This window comes from Oncorhynchus kisutch, linkage group LG13, assembly GCF_002021735.2.
Source record: "Oncorhynchus kisutch isolate 150728-3 linkage group LG13, Okis_V2, whole genome shotgun sequence".
Taxonomy (NCBI): domain Eukaryota; kingdom Metazoa; phylum Chordata; class Actinopteri; order Salmoniformes; family Salmonidae; genus Oncorhynchus; species Oncorhynchus kisutch.
In genome coordinates, this window is record NC_034186.2 from 69841847 (window position 1) to 69865182 (window position 23336).

Below are 23336 nucleotides of genomic sequence, written 5' to 3' on the forward strand. Positions count from 1 at the left end.
CCAGTTTGGTCTCCTTTCACAATTAGTGGCAGTGAGTCTTCTAATCTTGTGGCTAGAATTTTAGAAAGCAATTTTCTATCCACATTCAGAAGGGAAATTGGTCTGTACGAGGAACAAGACTCTGGACACCCACAGGGTTTTGATGGTGATAGCATTGAAGGGGCCGGCAACAGTCAGGAATACAATAAAGTGTTACAGCATTTGTGTTCAGTACATTCTTTCCTTTAATCAGTTAATTATTCACTGTTGCATTTGACACTTAGTCATCTTAATGGGTATGTTTTAGTCATTGCATTCAGGGGCTATACCCGTTATCTATGTATGAGGTTCTACATTTAGATCTCGTTACTTCCTGATTGAGTCACTGATTCGAAAAGCCCCACGTGACAAGCGAGGGTGGGTCTATGGCTCTATGTTGAAACACTTTCTCACCATACACATATTTAATTGAAGATCAGATATTGTTACAAGGTAAAGACAATTTGAATAATTCTGTTAGTTTAGGATATACTGTAGGCAGTTTGTTTTGCTTTGAACTGTTACTGTATTTAGAATTGGGTGTGACTAATGATCTTTACTAATATTAAGGGATAGATTAGTGAAATAATTCTACCTAGTCACTGTTAAGGGATTTTTTATGAATAATGACTCAATTATGTATACATTTAAATCAGAACTATGACTAAACAGAATACTACTATGTTACTGTATGGATGTATGAATCTTATTAGAATCATAATACTGAATGTAATGTGTGTAGTTTTCATCCAGAATTAGAAGGACTGTCTGTTCCTTGTTAGAAACTAATGGAGCTATCGTCAGACTGGCAGGAATGCTGTGTTCCTTACAGGTCATCCTGTCTCTCCGCAGGGAGGGGAGAGACCTTGGGCTTGTAGTAGATTGTTTAACAGGTGGCAGGCAATGTGGGAAGGCTTGTGAACTATATTGCCATTGTATCGGAGAGAAGGAGAAGCAGCATTCAAAACGCTATGACGAAATGTGATATAAACCAATGCACATTGTATTATGATCAGTACTCTCGAGAATAAACGCTATTGATTGATTTTGAGACGGGTCTCTGTCCATTTTATGCAAATAAGTATCTTACAAATTCTTAGAAATGGGCAGAGTGTTTTAATTGAATTGGTTGATGAACTTATAGGAATCAAATTCCTTTAACAGTCACAGCCATAGAGATCCTATAAAATTACTAGAGGGGTTATGTCATAAACCCTCAGTTCCTGAATGTATGAAAATGTTCTCGGTGTACACATTTTCTGTATAAATAGCCTCTAAAATGTAAATAGACCAAGGTCTCAATGTTTGTTTTCTTAGAAAGCTGTGTGTTAGATGATATGTTAGTACTTGTTGCATTTACCACTTGTTTAAGTCCTATCATCAACTGACTATATAGCTGTAGATTGACTGCATTGTTTCAATGGAATATTGGCATATTGGCAGTTAATTTAAAAAAAATGTTGGAACCCTTCCACTTCAACTGGCTGGCTAGTTTAAGTGGAATATGTTACGTGGAGTGGAACAGGGGAACCCAAGATCAGACTCAGACGAGGAGGCTGGAGCGAGAGGGGTTGGGACAGGGTAAGCAGGTCCGGAGGGGAATCCAAGGGAGTAGTAGAGTGGTGAATCCAGGACAGAGTCCAGACAGGGACCAGAGTCAGAGTGGGCAGAACTGTAGCGGAGAGGAAAACAGCGTCAGGCAAGGAAAACAGGCACAACAGGATCTAAATAGTAACAAACGGCTAGAACTGTAGACTGACTGAGCAGAGGTTACGATCTGGCAGCGTGGAAGTGGCAGGGGTGAGTATTTGTAGTAGTCTTGATTATGGAACAGGTTGCAGCTGGTGGGAATCTGCTCTGACTCCAGCACACCTGTCTCTGCCCACACAATCACACACAGAGAGAGGGAGAGGGAGGGAGAGAGTACTGGGGGAGTGTCAGCAGGTCAATGAGACACAGGATGAGCATTAGAGGGCGTGGCAGAAGCAGATGTAACAGAATAGTTATCATAGCACACTGGCTGACCATGGTTGACCAACTCCCTGACCATAATGGCTGACCTTTTATAAGACCTTTCATGTCCATTCCAGGATTCTATCCCCAATTCTATGGTCACAGCTCAGATCATGATACAGACTGTGAAAGACTATCACAAGTACATTGTTTGAATGAAATTGTGAATTGAAATGCATATTACAAACTGTTTGATTTAATCATGTGCTGTTAGTCATACTAACTGAGTGTGAGTAATATCCCCGACTAAAGTGAAAATGGTGGAATGGTACAGGATACAATTTTATAAGATTAAATACTAATTTCAAGAGATTTCACACTTAGCTTCTGAAAATCTTTGAGTTTGGCAATGTGGAAAGCAAAGTCAAAATACATATTTGTAAAAGACATTACACTTTAGTGGGTTAAATCAATCAAAGATTATTGGTCACGTACACAGTTTAGCAGATGTTATAGCGTGTGCAGTGAAATGCTTATGTTACTAGCTCCTCACAATGCAGTAAAATGTCAAACAAGTAAAAAGAAAAAATATTGAGAAATGTCATAAATAATCAAATTAACAACCCAATCAATGTCTCAAGGCTTAAAAATCCATATTTAACCTATCTCAAACCCTTCAAATACACTGATTGAAGTGGATCTAACAAGCGATATCAATAAGGGATCATAGATTTAACCTAAAATGGTCAGTCTATGTCATAACAAAAACAGCAGGTGTTCCTAATGTTTTGTACACTCAGTGTGTGTCTTATAAACCCAGCAAAAAAAACACATGTCAACTGTTTTTTCCAACAGCAAACTTAACATGTGTAAATATTTGTGTGAACATAACAAGATTCAACAATTGAGACATTAACTGAACAAGTTCCACACACATGTGACTAACACGGACTATACAGTGCCTTGCGAAAGTATTCGGCCCCCTTGAACTTTGCAACCTTTTGCCACATTTCAGGCTTCAAACATAAAGATATAAAACTGTATTTTTTTGTGAAGAATCGACAACAAGTGGGACACAATCATGAAGTGGAACGACATTTATTGGATATTTCACTTTTTTAACAAATCAAAAACTGAAAAATTGGGCGTGCAAAATTATTCAGCCCCTTTACTTTCAGTGCAGCAAACTCTCTCCAGAAGTTCAGTGAGGATCTCTGAATGATCCAATGTTGACCTAAATGACTAATGATGATAAATACAATCCACCTGTGTGTAATCAAGTCTCCGTATAAATGCACCTGCACTGTGATAGTCTCAGAGGTCCGTTAAAAGCGCAGAGAGCATCATAAAGAACAAGGAACACACCAGGCAGGTCCAAGATACTGTTGTGAAGAAGTTTAAAGCCGGATTTGGATACAAAAAGATTTCCCAAGCTTTAAACATCCCAAGGAGCACTGTGCAAGTGATAATATTGAAATGGAAGGAGTATCAGACCACTGCAAATCTACCAAGACCTGGCCGTCCCTCTAAACTTTCAGCTCATACAAGGAGAAGACTGATCAGAGATGCAGCCAAGAGGCCCATGATCACTCTAGATGAACTGCAGAGATCTACAGCTGAGGTGGGAGACTCTGTCCATAGGACAACAATCAGTCGTATATTGCACAAATCTGGCCTTTATGGAAGAGTGGCAAGAAGAAAGCCATTTCTTAAAGATATCCATAAAAAGTGTCGTTTAAAGTTTGCCACAAGCCACCTGGGAGACACACCAAACATGTGGAAGAAGGTGCTCTGGTCAGATGAAACCAAAATTGAACTTTTTGGCAACAATGCAAAACATTATGTTTGGCGTAAAAGCAACACAGCTCATCACCCTGACCACACCATCCCCACTGTCAAACATGGTGGTGGCAGCATCATAGTTTGGGCCTGCTTTTCTTCAGCAGGGACAGGGAAGATGGTTAAAATTGATGGGAAGATGGATGGAGCCAAATACAGGACCATTCTGGAAGAAAACCTGATGGAGTCTGCAAAAGACCTGAGACTGGGACGGAGATTTGTCTTCCAACAAGACAATGATCCAAAACATAAAGCAAAATCTACAATGGAATGGTTCAAAAATAAATATATCCAGGTGTTAGAATGGCCAAGTCAAAGTCCAGACCTGAATCCAATCGAGAATCTGTGGAAAGAACTGAAAACTGCTGTTCACAAATGCTCTCCATCCAACCTCACTGAGCTCGAGCTGTTTTGCAAGGAGGAATGGGAAAACATTTCAGTCTCTCGATATGCAAAACTGATAGAGACATACCCCAAGCGACTTACAGCTGTAATCGCAGCAAAAGGTGGCGCTACAAAGTATTAACTTAAGGGGGCTGAATCATTTTGCACGCCCAATTTTTCAGTTTTTGATTTGTTAAAAAAGTTTGAAATATCCAATAAATGTCGTTCCACTTCATGATTGTGTCCCACTTGTTGTTGATTCTTCACAAAAAATACAGTTTTATATCTTTATGTTTGAAGCCTGAAATGTGGCAAAACGTCGCAAAGTTCAAGGGGGCCGAATACTTTCGCAAGGCACTGTAAAAGGAAACCAGCCCCGTCGTGGACCAGGATGTCTTGCTCCCAGACAGACGAAACAACTTCTTTGCTCGTTTTGAGGACAACACAGTGCCGCTGACACGGCCCTCTACCAAAACGTGCGGGCTCTCCTTCACTGCAGCCGACATGAGCAAAACATTTAAACGTGTCAACCCCCGCAAGGCTGCAGGCCCAGACGGCATCCCCAGCCGCGTCCTCAGATCATGCGCAGACCAGCTGGCTGCTGTCCCCACATGCTTCAAGAGGGCCACCATTGTTCCTGTTCCCAAGAAAGCTAAGGTAACTGGGCTAAATGATTACCGCCCCGTAGCACTCACTTCCGTCATCATGAAGTGCTTTGAGAGACTAGTCAAGGACCATATCACCTCCACCCTACCTGATACCCTAGACCCACTCCAATTTGCTTACCGCCCCAATAGGTCCACAGAAGACGCAATCGCAATCACACTGCACACTGCCCTAACCCATCTGGACAAAAGGAATACCTATGTGAGAATACTGTTCATCGACTACAGCTCAGCATTTAACACCATAGTACCCTCCAAACTCGTCATCAAGCTAGAGACCCTGGGTCTCGACCCCGCCCTGTGCAACTGGGTCCTGGACTTCCTGACGGGCCGCCCCCAGGTGGTGAGGGTAGGTAACAACATCTCCACCCCGCTGATCCTCAACAATGGGTCCCCACAAGGGTGCGTTCTCAGCCCTATCCTGCACTCCCTGTTCACCCACGACTGCATGGCCATGCACGCCTCCAACTCAATCATCAAGTTTGCAGTTTAATGGAGAAATTGATGTAATACATGTATCACTAGCCACTGTAAACAATGTCACTTCATATAATGTTTACATACCCTACATTACTTATCTCATATGTATATACTGTACACTATACCATACCATCCACTGCATCTTGCCTATGCCGTTCGGCCATCACTCATTCATATATTTATATATGTAAATATTATTATTCATTCCTTTACACTTGTGTGTATAAGGTAATTGTTGTGGAATTGTTAGGTTAGATTACTCATTGGATATTACTGCATTGTCGGAACTAGAAGCACAAGCATTTCGCTACACTCGCATTAACATCTGCTAACCATGTGTATGTGACAAATAACATTTTATTTTATTTTATTTGAACAGAAATGGAATAATGTGTCCCTGAACAAAGGGGGGGGTCAAAATCAAAAGTAACCGTCAGTATCTGGTGTGGCCACCAGCTGCATTAAGTTCTACAGTGCATCTCCTCCTCATGGACTGCACCAGATTTGCAAGTTCTTGCTGTGAGATGTTACCCAACTCTTCCACCAAGGCACCTGCAAGTTCCCGGACATTTCTGGCAGGAATGGCCCTAGCCCTCGCCCTTCGATCCAACAGGTCCCAGATGTGCTCAATGGGATTGAGATCCGGGCTCTTCGCTGGCCATGGCAGAACACTGACATTCCTGTCTTGCAGGAAATCACGCACAGAACGAGCAGCATGGCTGGTGGCATTGTCATGCTGAAGGGTCATGTCAGGATGAGCCTGCAGGACGGGTACCACATGAGGGAGGAGGATGTCTTCCCTGTAACGCACAGCGTTGAGATTGCCTGCAATGACAACAAGCTCAGTCCGATGATGCTGTGACACACCGCACCAGACCATGATGGACCCTCCACCTCCAAATCGATCCCGCTCCAGAATACAGGCCTCGGTGTAACGCTCATTCCTTCGACGATAAACGCAAATCCGACCATCACTCCTGGTGAAACAAAACCACAACTCGTCAGTGAAGAGCACTTTTTGCCAGTCCTGTCTGGTCCAGCGACGGTGGGTTTGTACCTATAGGCGACGTTGTTGCCGATGATGTCTGGTGAGGACCTGCCTTACAACAGGCCTACAAGCCCTCAGCCTATAGTGGACAGTCTGAGCACTGATGGAGGGATTGTGTGTTCTTGGTGTAACTCGGGCAGTTGTTGTTGCCATCCTGTACCTGTCCCGCAGGTGTGATGTTCGGATGTACCAATCCTGTGCAGGCGTTGTTACACGTGGTCTGCCACTGCGAGGATGATCAGCTGTCCGTCCTGTCTCCCTGTAGCGCTGTCTTAGGTGTCTCAGTACGGACATGGGAATTTATTGCCCTTGCCTCATCTGCAGTCCTCATGCCTCCTTGCAGCATGCCTAAGGTATTTGTCACATACACATGGTTAGCAGATGTTAATGCGAGTGTAGCAAAATGCTTGTGCTTCTAGTTCCGACAATGCAGTAATAACCAACAAGTAATCTAACTAACAATTCCAAAACTACTGTCTTATACACAGTGTAAGGGGATAAAGAATATGTACATAAGGATATATGAATGAGTGATGGTACAGAGCAGCATAGGCAAGATACAGTAGATGGTATCGAGTACAGTATATACATATGAGATGAGTATGTAAACAAAGTGGCATAGTTAAAGTGGCTAGTGATACATGTATTACATAAGGATACAGTCGATGATATAGAGTACAGTATATACGTATGCATATGAGATGAATAATGTAGGGTAAGTAACATTATATAAGGTAGCATTGTTTAAAGTGGCTAGTGATATATTTACATCATTTCCCATCAATTCCCATTATTAAAGTGGCTGGAGTTGAGTCAGTGTCAGTGTGTTGGCAGCAGCCACTCAATGTTAGTGGTGGCTGTTTAACAGTCTGATGGCCTTGAGATAGAAGCTGTTTTTCAGTCTCTCGGTCCCAGCTTTGATGCACCTGTACTGACCTCGCCTTCTGGATGATAGCGGGGTGAACAGGCAGTGGCTCGGGTGGTTGTTGTCCTTGATGATCTTTATGGCCTTCCTGTAACATCGGGTGGTGTAGGTGTCCTGGAGGGCAGGTAGTTTGCCCCCGGTGATGCGTTGTGCAGACCTCACTACCCTCTGGAGAGCCTTACGGTTGTGGGCGGAGCAGTTGCCGTACCAGGCAGTGATACAGCCCGACAGGATGCTCTCGATTGTGCATCTGTAGAAGTTTGTGAGTGCTTTTGGTGACAAGCCGAATTTCTTCAGCCTCCTGAGGTTGAAGAGGCGCTGCTGCGCCTTCTTCACGATGCTGTCTGTGTGAGTGGACCAATTCAGTTTGTCTGTGATGTGTATGCCGAGGAACTTAAAACTTGCTACCCTCTCCACTACTGTTCCATCGATGTGGATAGGGGGGTGTTCCCTCTGCTGTTTCCTGAAGTCCACAATCATCTACTTAGTTTTGTTGACGTTGAGTGTGAGGTTATTTTCCTGACACCACACTCCTAGGGCCCTCACCTCCTCCCTGTAGGCCGTCTCGTCGTTGTTGGTAATCAAGCCTACCACTGTTGTGTCGTCCGCAAACTTGATGATTGAGTTGGAGGCGTGCGTGGCCACGCAGTCGTGGGTGAACAGGGAGTACAGGAGAGGGCTCAGAACGCACCCTTGTGGGGCCCCAGTGTTGAGGATCAGCGGGGAGGAGATGTTGTTGCCTACCCTCACCACCTGGGGGCGGCCCGTCAGGAAGTCCAGTACCCAGTTGCACAGGGCGGGGTCGAGACCCAGGGTCTCGAGCTTGATGACGAGCTTGGAGGGCACTATGGTGTTGAATGCCGAGATGTAGTCGATGAACAGCATTCTCACATAGGTATTCCTCTTGTCCAGATGGGTTAGGGCAGTGTGCAGTGTGGTTGAGATTGCATCGTCTGTGGACCTATTTGGGCGGTAAGCAAATTGGAGTGGGTCTAGGGTGTCAGGTAGGGTGGAGGTGATATGGTCCTTGACTAGTCTCTCAAAGCACCTCATGATGACGGAAGTGAGTGCTACGGGGCGGTAGTCGTTTAGCTCAGTTACCTTAGCTTTCTTGGGAACAGGAACAATGGTGGCCCTCTTGAAGCATGTGGGAACAGCAGACTGGTATAGGGATTGATTGAATATGTCCGTAAACACACCGGCCAGCTGGTCTGCGCATGCTCTGAGGGCGCGGCTCTGGATGCTGTCTGGGCCTGCAGCCTTGCGAGGGTTAACACGTTTAAATGTCTTACTCACCTCGGCTGCAGTGAAGGAGAGACCGCATGTTTTCGTTGCAGGCCATGTCAGTGGCACTGTATTGTCCTCAAAGCGGGCAAAAAAGTTATTTAGTCTGCCTGGGAGCAAGACATCCTGGTCCGTGACTGGGCTGGATTTCTTCCTGTATTCCGTGATTGACTGTAGACCCTGCCACATGCCTCTTGTGCCTGAGCCGTTGAATTGAGATTCTACTTTGTCTCTGTACTGACGCTTAGCTTGTTTGATAGCCTTGTGGAGGGAATAGCTGCACTGTTTGTATTCGGTCATGTTACCAGACACCTTGCCCTGATTAAAAGCAGTGGTTCGCGCTTTCAGTTTCACGCGAATGCTGCCATCAATCCATGGTTTCTGGTTAGGGAATGTTTTAATCGTTGCTATGGGAACGACATCTTCAACGCACGTTCTAATGAACTCGCACACCGAATCAGCTTATTCGTCAATATTGTTATCTGACGCAATACGAAACATATCCCAGTCCACGTGATGGAAGCAGTCTTGGAGTGTGGAGTCAGCTTTGTAGGCAGGGATCAACAAATGGTGGGATGTGAACGATGGTAGACGACACACCCCTTCAACATGCATGCTATAAACAGACCAAACTCATCTTGTCTTTTAATATCTTTCGGGAAAAAAGCTTGGCTGCGGGCTGAAACTAATTGTCTGATTACTTTCGATTTCTAGAAAGTATTTAACTCAACGGTGAGCTCACCTGTGATGTGATTCATTAGACATAGCAATTGCTATTAGCTAATTCATATTGTAGTTTCTGTCAGCTGAGAGTTAGAAAATATGACTGCTTGTGTTGAGTCAATCTTTTCTCAGTTAGCGCTAGGACAAATGTAGCCTACATTTTTCCGGTTAAGATGATTGTGTTATGCTATAGATACTTCTGTGAATATCTTAACATTACATCCAAAAATAAACTGCTCACATTCTGGACATAACTTTGTAAGGACTGTGTTTGTGTAAAAAGTTTCTGAAAAAAGTGTGGCCAGCTCAAATGCTGATTGTTACCTCATTCGAAACTGGCAGTTCTAAATGAGCGTTCTAATCACACGGGTGGGATGGTATGTGTGAAAGGGTTAATTGTTTATGGTTCATTGAACAAGCAGTTTAAACCCTTTATAATGACGATTTGTGACGTTATTTGCATTTTTACGATTTATCTTTGAAAGACAGGGTGCTGAAAAAGGGATGTTTCTTTTTTTGCTGAGTTTACATATAAAGTGGGTAAAACAACATGTAAACACTATTAATTAAAGTGACCATTGTTCAATGACTATATGTACATAGGGCAGCAGTACTGGGTGGTAGCCGGCTCGTGACAGTGTCTAAGGTTCAGGGCAGGGTACTGAGCAGAGGTCAGTTAACCCTCAAGGAATTAACTCGCCTCACCATCAGTCTGAGACGAAATACGGGAACTCCTGATGGCAAAAATAAAGACATCATTTTACATGTGAGATGGGAATTAGATGTGAAATTTACACATTAGTTCCCTTATTCTCTGAAGGAGGGTGGATATCTGACAAGAATGAGCAAGAATTGGCAAACTATGCAAGTAATTGATTTGGATTTTAGACATTACAAGTATCATATCCAATGTTAGCTTACTAGTGATAATAAAATGTTCCTTATACCTTCAGGTCCAGCACTGAGAAGAGGTGATGGGGATTGAAAAATTACCGTTGCGTTTTCTTATTCATTGCATTTGGCTTGGAGGTAGGCTACAAATATACATTCTGTATACAGTAATAAATATTGTATTTATTTATTTACTCATTTGCTGACAAGAAAATACAAACAATGTGATTACAGCAGTGGCGGTCGGTGCTGTTTATGAACATAGCCTTATTTCTATTACAGCATATTGGATGACTGTCATTCATATTCCATTCACCCAGCTCAATGTAATATCACTACACCTCTACATCACCAGTGAGACGAGCCCTCCCTCTCTCTCAAATTTTCCCTGTACCAATCATGAGGTTGCTACAACCTATCTGATGAAGGAACATTTACAACGTAGGTGCACAGGTTGACAGAATTTTGAGTAATCAAGGTGACAGACAGTGACATAGTCAGTACCACCTACCACACTCTTGCCTGGATATAGCTGATCTGGACTATAATCATTAGTCCAACAGTTAAAAATGAGTTTCTATTCGACCAATTCAGGTATGTTTATCCCCGCCAACAGAACTGGCGCAATGAATACACACCTGATCACACGCAAACACAGTTCACGTTCATAGCAGACGATGCAATCTCAACCACACTGCACACTGCCCTAACCCATCTGGACAAGAGGAATACCTATGTGAGAATGCTGTTCATCGACTACAGCTCGGCATTTAACACCATAGTACCCTCCAAACTCGTCATCAAGCTCGAGACCCTGGGTCTTGACCCCGCCCTGTGCAACTGGGTACTGGATTTCCTGACGGGCCGCCCCCAGGTGGTGAGGGTAGGCAACAACATCTCCACCCCGCTGATCCTCAACACTGGGGCCCCACAAGGGTGCGTTCTGAGCCCTCTCCTGTACTCCCTGTTCACCCACGACTGCGTGGCCACGCCTCCAACTCAATCATCAAGTTTGCGGACGACACAACAGTGGTAGGCTTGATTACCAACAACGACGAGACGGCCTACAGGGAGGAGGTGAGGGCCCTCGGAGTGTGGTGTCAGGAAAATAACCTCACACTCAACATCAACAAAACGAAGGAGATGATTGTGGACTTCAGGAAACAGCAGAGGGAACACCCCCCTATCCACATCGATGGAACAGTAGTGGAGAGGGTAGTAAGTTTTAAGTTCCTCGGCATACACATCACAGACAAACTGAATTGGTCCACCCACTGAAGGCTGAAGAAATTCGGCTTATCACCAAAAGCACTCACAAACTTCTACAGATGCACAATCGAGAGCATCCTGTCGGGCTGTATCACCGCCTGGTACGGCAACTGCTCCGCCCACAACCATAGGGCTCTCCAGAGGGTAGTGAGGTCTGCACAACGCAACACCGGGGGCAAACTACCTGCCCTCCAGGACACCTACACCACCCGATGTCACAGGAAGGCCATAAAGATCATCAAGGACAGCAACCACCCGAGCCACTGCCTGTTCACCCCGCTATAATCCAGAAGGCGAGGTCAGTACAGGTGCATCAAAGCTGGGACCGAGAGACTGAAAAACAGCTTCTATCTCAAGGCCATCAGACTGTTAAACAGCCACCACTAACATTGAGTGGCTGCTGCCAACACACTGACTCAACTCCAGCCACTTTAATAATGGGAATTGATGGGAATGATGTAAAATATATCACTAGCCACTTTAAACAATGCTACCTAATATAATGTTTACATACCCTACATTATTCATCTCATATGTATACGTATATACTGTACTCTATATAATCTACTGCATCCTTATGTAATACATGTATCACTAGCCACTTTAACTATGCCACTTTGTTTACATACTCATCTCATATGTATATACTGCACTCAATACCATCTACTGTATCTTGCCTATGCCGCTCTGTACCATCACTCATTCATATATCTTATGTACATATTCTTTATCCCCTTACACTTGTGTCTATAAGGTAGTAGTTTTGGAATTGTTAGCTGGATTACTTGTTGGTTATTACTGCATTGTCGGAACTAGAAGCACAAGCATTTCGCTACACTCGCACTAACATCTGCTAACCATGTGTATGTGACAAATAAAATTTGATTTGATTTGATTTGATTTAGCAGCAACATACAAAAAGCTGGTTGTATGTATAATTCCGTCTCACATCCATCTACGTGCGCTCCTTCTCTCACATTTTCCCTTCGCTTGTGGACTTCATTGCACAACACATCAGAGTACAGTGTGGAGTAGAGTGTACAGTTAGCAGCAAGCAGTTTATCAGTTACACAGGCGGGCCTTGGTGGCAATTAATTTATAAAACCAAAAGCTTACATTGACTGGCCATAGCCAGCTAGCGAACATGGCATCCCATTCTGTTTGAGACGGTTGTTTGAGTAGGCTAAACTAGCTAGCTGCATTCCATTCTTACACTCAAATTCCTTGACGTGTCCAACACCTCTGACTAACATTTTTCCATTTGCTATTTGAGTGTGGGGAGTTGATACCTCGTCATGGACTGCTGAGGTGCCCGACTCAGTCTCCGGCCTGGAGGGCTCATGCATCGTGATTCCCTGCTCATTCAACTACCCAGAACCAAAGATAAAGCCCTCTGAATTCACTGGCATCTGGTTCAAAGACACTTCTGAGGTTATCTACCACACAGACAGCTCCAACGTCATCACAGACTACAGGGGTCGTACAGAGCTGGTAGGAAACCTCAGACAGAAGAACTGCTCTCTCAGAATCGACCCCCTCCACAGCAGTGACAAAGGACCCTTTACTTTCAGGATTGAAATCAAAGACTATAACAAGGCTTCATACAAAGATGACAGAGTCTCCATTGCAGTGAGGGGTAAGTTCTCCAGGGAAAATAGACAATTACCGTATCCTATTTACCCTAAAGTTAACATATTAGCTATAGCTTCTTGTTGATTATAATTGTAATGGTACAAAAAAGGACAGACCCAAGAATAAGTGCTATAACTGTTGTCATCTCTTTGTTGATTTCAGACTCTCCAGACCCCCTCTCTCTGACAGTGATGGAGGTGGTGAAGGTGGGGGAGGAGGTATCTGCCTCCTGCTCTGTGTCTCACTCCTGCCCATCTGATTCCCCTCTCATCACCTGGAGCCACTCTGGAACACCCAGCATCCAAGCACAGCAGCAGACCAAGGGCCAGTGGGAAGAGACATCAACCCTGACCTTTAGATCCAGCAACGCTGATAACAACCAGCCTCTAGTCTGCACAGCAGCATACAGGGGAGGGAAGAGAGTGAAAAGCTCCAAGACGCTAACTGTGAAATGTAAGTGGCCCAAATCTGTGTATTAACAACACTGTTTGGAAGATTTTCACTTTCACAATATTTCTGTGAATATGAGAAATTAAACTTATTTGAAAAGGGAACTAAAACTTTGTCCGTACTTCCCTTTGGAAATTAAAATATATTGAAATCACGTGGTTGATCCACTGAATCTGTCCTAAGATGTTCATTACATAGTAATATCATTCTTACTAATGATGTTATTCCTAGATGCCCCAGTGGATGTGAAGGTTAAGGGAGTGTCCAGTGTGAAGGAGGGAGACTCTGTAGAGCTGAGATGCTCCAGTGACAGTAACCCTGCTGCCCACAACTACCGTTGGCACAACAGCAGAGGACCTCTGCCCACCACTGGACCCACACTCACACTGGAGAATGTGACCAGACTCACTGAAGCCCTCTACTGCACTGCCATCAATACAGAGGGACAAGGCCAATCCAGCCCACTGAAGCTCAACGTAGAGTGTAAGTAGATCCAGAGTTAGTTGATTCATCCACATGTTGTCACTAAGGGGCATGTCATGTCTGTGTATATAATATTAAGACCATACTCTTCCGGATGTAGCACTACATGTTCAGTTAAAACCAAACTGTTCATCATTCTCATCCCAGACCCCCCTGAGATCAAAGTGGACTCTGCCTGCACTTCAGACATCTCTATGGTAACATGTCTGTGCATTGTGGATTCAGAGCCCCCCAGCACTGTGGAGTGGTCTCTTCCAGCAGGACACCTGCCCAGTACCAGGGTGGAGATGCATGGGTCAGTTACCATGGTTAGCCTACAGAGGGCACTAGGCTTCTCAGAGACCGTCCACTGCCATGCCAGCAACACACAGGGCAATGCCACCTTGTCCTTCACTGTGTCTACAAATGGTAAGGGAAACAGTTGGGGAAGTGTATCATTAATGAATTAATTAAACAAATAATTATTTATATCATAAGGAATAGTATAGGTACATTTAATACATCATATTTATTTGTTTTTGGACAGATAAGATGTTCATGCTGTACGTTTCAATTGGTATTGCTGCATTAGTGGTGGTGGTAATACTAGTTCCCATGTCAGCTTGCCTATTGACTAAGAAGGGGTAAGTTACTATTTTATTTATTTTTGGATGGAGTTAAGTAGATTTTTTTTGATAGCTGTTTTATTCTGTTTTGATAACTTGGCATTTTTTCTCATCAGTGGGAGGAGTCATAGTGACCAGCCAGTAGCCAGTATACAGGACATGGATGCAGCCAAGTGTGCTTCCTCAGATCCCTCAACATCAAGGTATTTTTCTACAGGCTGTTCTATCTGTCGTCTTAACCTACAATCCTTGCTGAGTTGCTAAAGTCCATTAGCCTAAATTAAATCTTGTCATGTCTTATCAAATTTAGAGAATGCATCTGAGAGTTGTCCTAACTCTATCCACAGGAAAGAGCAGAAAGACACCAGCAGTGAAATCCTCACAAACTACTACACCAACGATCAGCTATATGGCAACATGGAGGTACTGTATGAACTGTAGTGAATTACACCATGACATTCAGGGGGTCTCTATTGAGTGCACTCGCTTGCCCGTACATAATTTATTTAAATTAAAAATAAAGACGTAATTTAAACAGTAAAAGTGTATTATCTTTCACTGTGGCATGAACACAACCAGTCATTATATTTTCATCTGATTTTCAAACAAATCACTTCAAAAAGTAAGCGACCTCTGCATGTTGGTCTACTCCAAAATAATTAGAGCATTCAAACTGTAGTCTCTAATTGCCAGTTTGATAAATGGAAATATACATCTCTTTCAAAACACCAAAACGTTATGCCAATGACATTCAGCGATTGCCATTGATAAGGCCTACATTAATTGAAAAAAGGGATGGTCACCCTAACCTCAGTTGCGGACAGTGCCGTTTAAGATGAGGGAGGACGATTGTTTTATTTTTTTATGAGCATGGTCGTATTTCTATTACAGCGTATTGGATGACTGTCATTCATATTCCATTCACCCAGCTCAATGTAACATCGATAGGTTTAGGCTACTACATGATATACAAATTTCCCTATTCCCATCATGAGATTGCTACAACCTAGCCTATGAACGAAAGTTTACAACGTAGTTGCACAGGTCGAGAGAAAAATGTGAGTAATCAAGTTGACAGACATTGACACATGCAATACCGCCTTGCACACTTGCTTGTATCTAGCTGATCTGGGGTATAATCATTAGTCCAACAGTTGCAAATTAGTGTTTCTATTGGACAAATTCAGGTATGTTTATTCCTGTTTCATTCCATTTGCTTCCATTTAGGAAATGTTTTTCAACATTATGGACAGAATGAATACACCCCTGATCACAGGTGTATTCACAGTTCACTTTCATGGCAGCCAAATACAAACAGCATGATCATTTGCTCATTATATAATTCCTTCTTGCATCTAAGCACTCTCCTCCTCTCACCCTTTACATTCTCTTGTGGACTTCAATGCACAATACAACAGCTGTGTGTGACCAGGTGAAAAAACCTTTCCAAGCCAAACCTTGATACCATAACCGCTACACACAGCCAACATCATTGTCATCATATTAGCTAACATCATAGTCAACATAGCTAACATTAGCTACTCGAACTAACATGTTAATAAACCCGCTACAATCATGCAGTACAGTGTAAAGCAAGCAGTTTGGCAGTTACACCGTTGGGCCCCGGTGGCAATAAATGAATAAAACCAAAAGCTTACATTGACTTGGAAGAGTTCTAGTGTTGGATAGCCATAGCCAGCTGGCTAACATTGCATCCCTCTCTGTTTGAGCCAGGTATTTGAATAGGCTAAACTAGCTAGCTGCATTCACTAGCTAGGTAAGTGAAAGTGAAAAAAAATACAATGAAATATAGTTCGCTCGCTCTCTCTAATTCATTTTTGAAGAAATTAATTTGTTAAGAACTGGTCAACTATTATCTTTTTCTCTCTTTGAGTCAACTACTCACCACATTTTGTGCATTGCAGTGCTAGCTAGCTAGCTGTAACTTATGCTTTCAGTACTAGATTCATTCTCTGATCCTTTGATTGGGTGGACAACTGTTATGAGAATTCTGTTATCCTGCTCATTAACCAATTCAATTATAGTACTCTCAGTCTGTTATAGCAGGATTTGTAAGATACTGATAGAAATGAAAACAGACAGAGGCCCAGTCTACCAAAGTTAAATGTTTATTCACGGAACGTTCTGACGTGCACAGTACAAAGATCTTCAATTTATAGTGACACACATACTTCCACACAAACCATCAAATCTGCCCGCCAATAGAGATTAGGGGAGTCTGTGAGAATAGTGTCTTACTGCCCTCCCCTAAGATAAGGAGAGACCTGGGACTGGGAAGTTCTCAGTGTCCGAAGCCAAGGTCGGCCCCGAATCTGGCTCAGACAGACAGTCTGTTATCAAAATACTAGACACATTGTCCCCAAAACGTTGATTCTGATTAAGAACTACACTCCAGTATATATTATTCCACCGACTAAAACCAGACACGTATTATAATAATCTAAATGATTCTAACGCTTATATAAATACTTATTTTCCACCATAATTTGCAAATAAATTCATAAAAAATCCTACAATGTGATTTTCTGGATTTCTTTTTCTCATTTTGTCTGTCATAGTTGAAGTGTACCTATGATGAAAATTACAGGCCTCTCTCATCTTTTTAAGTGGGAGAACTTGCACAATTGGTGGCTGACTAAATACTTTTTTGCCCCACTGTATCCTACGCACATACTTCCACACAAACAGAAGATATCCTATGCACATACTGTCTCACTACCCAGCCGACAGTGATCAGGGAGACCTTGACCTTGAGACGTACTCCCCGTTCTCTCCCAAATCTCTAGTCAGATCGGCACCGAATTTTGCTCAAACAGTGTGTTTAAAATACCACAAAGACCCTAATTCTGACTAGAACTACACATTTATTGATTATAATTTTATACATTCTAATCAATTCCATACAATTTTATGGTTTCAGGGTGGAATATTCTAATCATTCAATTAACAGATAAATCCCATTAACAGAAACAAAACAATATTGATATAAAGTTAAATAAATGGTATACTGCTTCTTGCCAAAGGTGGCACACAGAACACCAGTACCAGCACACATCTATACACAAATCAAAATTTATGAGGATAAAGCCCCTTTTCTTATTATTTACAAATCTGATTTGGAAAACTATTTAGAGTCATTAAAACGTATACAAAACAAAACATGATTTAATTTTTATTTATTTAAATTGATATAATGTGGATTTGTATTATTATTATTTCTTTCTGGAATCCCTCTGGCTGTTCTGTTTATGTTACAGTTTAAAAAAATAAAACATATATAAAAACATATATACAAATATACAGTGGGGAGAACAAGTATTTGATACACTGCCAATTTTGCAGGTTTTCCTACTTACAAAGCATGTAGAGGTCTGTAATTTTTTATCATAGGTACACTTCAACCGTGAGAGACGGAATCTAAAACAAAAATCCAGAAAATAACATTGTATGATTTTTAAGTAATTAATTTGCATTTTATTGCATGACATAAGTATTTGATACATCAGAAAAGCAGAACTTAATATTTGGTACAGAAACCTTTGTTTACAATTACAGAGATCATATGTTTCCTGTAGTTCTTGACCAGGTTTGCACACACTGCAGCAGGGATTTTGGCCCACTCCTCCATACAGACCTTCTCCAAATCCTTCAGGTTTCGGGGCTGTCGCTGGGCAATACGGACTTTCAGCTCCCTCCAAAGATTTTCTATTGGGTTCAGGTCTGGAGACTGGCTAGGCCACTCCAGGACATTGAGATGCTTCTTACGGAGCCACTCCTTAGTTGCCCTGGCTGTGCGTTTCGGGTCATTGTCATGCTGGAAGACCCAGCCACGACCCATCTTCAATGCTCTTACTGAAGGAAGGAGGTTGTTGGCCAAGATCTTGCAATACATGGCCCCATCCATCCTCCCCTCAATACGGTGCAGTCGTCCTGTCCCCTTTGCAGAAAAGCATCCCCAAAGAATGATGTTTCCACCTCCATGCTTCACGGTTGGGATGGTGTTCTTGGGGTTGTACTCATCCTTCTTCTTCCTCCAAACAGGGCGAGTGGAGTTTAGACCAAAAATCTATATTTTCGTCTCATCGGACCACATGACTTTCTCCCATTCCTCCTCTGGATCATCCAGATGGTCATTGGCAAACTTCAGACAGGCCTGGACATGCGCTGGCTTGAGCAGGGGGACCTTGCGTGCGCTGCAGGATTTTAATCCATGACGGTGTAATGTGTTACAAATGGTTTTCTTTGAGACTGTGGGCCCAGCTCTCTTCAGGTCATTGACCAGGTCCTGCCGTGTAGTTCTGGGCTGATCCCTCACCTTCCTCATGATCATTGATGCCCCACTAGGTGAGATCTTGCATGGAGCCCCAGACCGAGGGTGATTTACCGTCATCTTGAACTTCTTCCATTTTCTAATAATTGCGCCAACAGTTGTTGCCTTCTCACCAAGCTGCTTGCCTATTGTCCTGTAGCCCATCCCAGCCTTGTGCAGGTCTACAATTTGATCCCTGATGTCCTTACACAGCTCTCTGGTCTTGGCTATTGTGGAGAGGATGGAGTCTGTTTGATTGAGTGTGTGGACAGGTGTCTTTTATACAGGTAACGAGTTGAGAACAGGGGGGCTTCTTAAAGAAAAACGAACAGGTCTGTGAGAGTCGGATTCTTACTGGTTCCTTGGATGATCAAATACTTATGTCATGCAAAAAAATGCAAATTAATTACTTAAAAATCATACAATGTGATTTTCTGGATTTTTGTTTTAGATTCCGTCTCTCACAGTTGAAGTGTACCTATGATTTAAAAAATTACAGACCTCTACATGCTTTGTTAGTAGGGAAACCTGCAAAATCGTCTGTGTATCAAATACTTGTTCTCCCCACTGTATAAACCAGCGCGCACCTGAAAAACAAAGCAATGAGTACTTTAAACAGCTGACTGACAAAAGCAAACAATGATAAATCAACGGATAAATCTAATGCATTGGAATAAAGGCTATTTTTAACAAGGACACATGGCAAACAAATTGTGAAAATTAGGAAATACAAAGGAAAATCTATGCGCAAAGGAGCTCAGTTTAGGCCAAAATTCAGCACTAGTGGGTGGACAGTGATGCCACATAGTAATAAATGGTTTAAACCATGACAGAGAGGTGGGGGGGTTCGTTTCATTTGGAAGCTTTTATTTCCATATTTACCACCGTAAAACATACTTTTCACTACATTTCAAACAAATAGGAGAATGGTTAAATTAGCATTTATTAGAGACCCCCTCACAGTTGGACTTTTGTTGCATTTAGGGGAGCTAATGTCTCATTCAGGGGAGCTGAGCCTCCCCTGGCCCCCCCGTAATTCACACCTTGACTGTAGGCCTACTGCATATGTTTACAGCTACTGTAGAGATCTGAGAAGAACTTTGCTCTAAATACGAAGGATTAAGATAACAATAGAGGTGTTGTTGTTGATGATGATGATATCTTTGATCTGGTTTCCTGTAGGCTGAAGAAGATGGCGACCCATGCGAATGTGTTGGTGGAGACGATGCAATCTATGGTAACATTTGAACACAACAGGAAGCATGTGGGAGTCAGCTGGCTCAGAGGCCATTGTACTTAGTCTGTCAAAAGCTCCAGTAAAATATTTACATTTTAACCCAATGTAGCACAGCAGCCGACTGCTTATTTGTTAGCTTTATTGTTCTTATGGCTAAAGAATATAGTACATTCTTATTTGTGTTGTGGCTTGTGTTATGGCTTTCACAAGGCTTTTGTTTGTATCTATGGCTTGGGTGAATCAAAATGAACCTGATATGAATGGCTATACAGTTATAATTATTGGGAAGTGTATATACAGTATATTATTGTTTTTGTGTTGCTCCTTTCAACTGTAATCCACTTATGTGTAACTGACACTCAGGTCAGCACAGTGCTTCTGTGGTCCCCTTGAATGTACAGACAGATAGAGTATACTATAATTTGTCAAAACAGGCCATATTGAGATATACTGTATGTACTTGAGATGGAGAATACAACGATTGTAAAGTAAAGTACCTTGAACATTTTCTCCAGATCAGATTGAATATGAACATGTGTAAATGTTCAACAACAACAGTGATCAAATGAAAAATATCTGTGTTTCATTGCATTTTAATATAGTCTGTAATGTTTGTTTCTGAATATCCCAATCTACTAGCGAGTTATTTTTCATCCTTTATGTTCTTACTGGGACACGCTGACCCACATTGATCTAATGTGTGGGAAAAACAAACATCTATTGTTATCATAAATCAACTTCAAGTACTCAAGGAATGTAAATGTCAAGCAGAAGTAATTGTTAGTCACCAATGAGCTGCTGTCTCCACTTGTCTTCCTCTTCTCAGGGGTCTTCACTGGTTATCACAGCCACAAAGTCATAAACCCCACCTATATCTACAAATTATCTCATTCAAATCTGCTTTTAAACCCAACTCTAACCTTAAATTAAAAACGAAACACATTTTTGTTTTCATAGATTATAAGGATATAGTCCGTTGACATTGTGGCTGTGTTATCTAGTTGAAACTCTTCACAGGTCGTCGTGGCCTCTGTAAATCAACACATCTCCTCCTGTTGGTTCATAGAAGGTTAAATTAATTAAAAACGAAACACATTTTTGTTTTCATAGATTATAAGGATATAGTCCGTTGACGTTGTGGCTGTGTTATCTAGTTGAAACTCTTCACAGGTCGTCGTGGCCTCTGTAAATCAACACATCTCCTCCTGTTGGTTCATAGAAGACCCCTGTTTATGTGAAATGGATTGAGGATTGATGAGCAAGAGAAGTAGAGGACTAAAATGTGAACAAATGTAATTAATGCACCACCAGTTCTGTCTGGTCTGCTCTAGATTCACATCAAAGATTATCATGACAATTTTGTTGTAGATTTGGATCACAATAAATGGTGTTGCAGTAAAAGCCCATCTAGAGAATCTATCCCAAAGTGATCCCCTATAAAGTTATATACACAAAGGGAATGTTGCTTATTTTTTAATACATTCTGGAACTGTGTACTCACTCCCCAAGAATACATAGAATAATGAAGACACATCCTGTGCAGGCTAATACATTTTATTTTACCTTTATTTAACCAGGCAAGTCAGTTAAGATACACACATTCAGTGGGTTAACTGCCTGTTCAGGGGCAGAACGACAGATTTTGTACCTTGTCAGCTCGGGGGTTTGAACTCGCAACCTTCTGGTTACTAGTCCAACGCTCTAACCACTAGGCTACGCTGCCGCCCCAACACATAGCCACTGAGAGATGAAAATAGGACACCCACAGGGGTTTTGATGGTGATAGCATCGAAGGAGCAGGCTACATTCAGTAATAAAATAAAGTGTTACAGCATTTGTGTTCAGCACATTCTTTGCTTGTAATCTGTTAATTATTCACTGTAACATTTGATACTTTATCATCTTAATGGTAATGATTAGTTGATGCATTCAGGCACTATAACCACTATCTACTGTATGTATGAAGTCCTACAGCTACCCCACTTGTTACTTCCTGACTGAGTCACTGCTCAACTTGATTAGAAAAGCCATACATGACAAGCGAGGGTGGGGCGATCTATGTTGCACCAACACTTTCTCACCATACACATGTCTACTGGAAGACCAGTCATTTTTATAAGGTAAAGACAATTTTAATAATTGTGTTAGTTTAGGATATACTGTGTGCAGCATTTTTGCTTGGAACTGTTACTGTATTTAGAATTGGGCATGACTAATGATCTTTATCAATATTAAGGGTTGATTAGTGAAATATGTCTACCTAGTCGAAGCCATAGAGATCCTATTAAATTACTAGAGTGGCTATGTTATAAACCCTCAAATTTCCTGAATGTATGAAAATGCCAGCCATTGTTGACAGGGAGAATTCCAAACCAGTCAAATTGGCATGAGTAGCAGTAGAGGCATAGGTGATGCATTTCCTGCTTTTACTTATGCAGGGAAATAAAAGTAAGGCATGTGATGTATCACTTGGTGATTTTAGCAAGTACATATTGGTTGGGCAAAAAAACAAAAACATTTGGGAGATGAATGCCAGCAAAGCCACTACACAACACAATACTAAACAATACATTAATTGCACTATAACAATGACAAACAGTGCCCACAAACTGGGCCTACAAAAAGCTGTCCCAACAGCAGAGTCCCAAAAGCAGTTCCAACACCTTACCACAGCTACACTTGGCTGTCAGCAGAGCCTTGTCTGTCAGCGAAGCAGTTTGGCTTTGTAGTTATGTTACCTGATGTAATTGCTGTCAATATGATATTTTTGCCATCGAATGCACATTCAAATGTTATAAATCAACACTGCAGAGCTCTCCCTGTCCTCTGCCGTGCCCTGATTGTAATACTGCTGGTTATATCTGGAAATGGGCATGTACCACCTGGCCCCTCTCCAGTTGCTAGCCCCAATTCTGATTTGTGCTCTGATATCTGCTTCACTGATTTCTGCTCTCGTAAAAGCCTGGGTTTTCTGCAGGTTAACACTTGAAGCGTATTACCTAAAATGTATCAATTGAAAGTGTTGGTTCACAGCTCCAATCCAGATGGGTTGGTCATTACTGAGACGTGGTTAAGAAGGAGTGTTTTGAACACTGATGTTAACCTGTCTGGTTATAACCT

The 23336-nt window shown here is 42.2% G+C and overlaps 1 protein-coding gene across 2 annotated transcripts; it reads left to right on the forward strand.

Annotated features, from left to right (window-relative positions):
- Positions 1-322: 322 nt before the first annotated feature.
- LOC109901802 (sialoadhesin-like) lies at positions 323-22060 on the forward strand. Of its 2 annotated transcripts, XR_002256779.2 has the most exons (11): positions 323-471; positions 10273-10348; positions 12753-13115; positions 13274-13564; positions 13793-14044; positions 14192-14452; positions 14571-14667; positions 14766-14852; positions 14997-15072; positions 20162-21285; positions 21439-22060. XR_002256779.2 is itself a non-coding variant. In XM_020497770.2 (10 exons), exons 2-10 carry the CDS (start codon positions 10294-10296, stop codon positions 20225-20227), a joined length of 1548 nt encoding a protein of 515 aa, XP_020353359.1. In that variant the 5' UTR covers positions 323-471; positions 10273-10293; the 3' UTR covers positions 20228-22060. The 2 variants fall into 2 exon arrangements, 1 of the variants encoding a protein (XP_020353359.1); XM_020497770.2 differs by having other exon boundaries at positions 20162-22060.
- The last annotated feature ends 1276 nt before the right edge of the window (positions 22061-23336 follow it).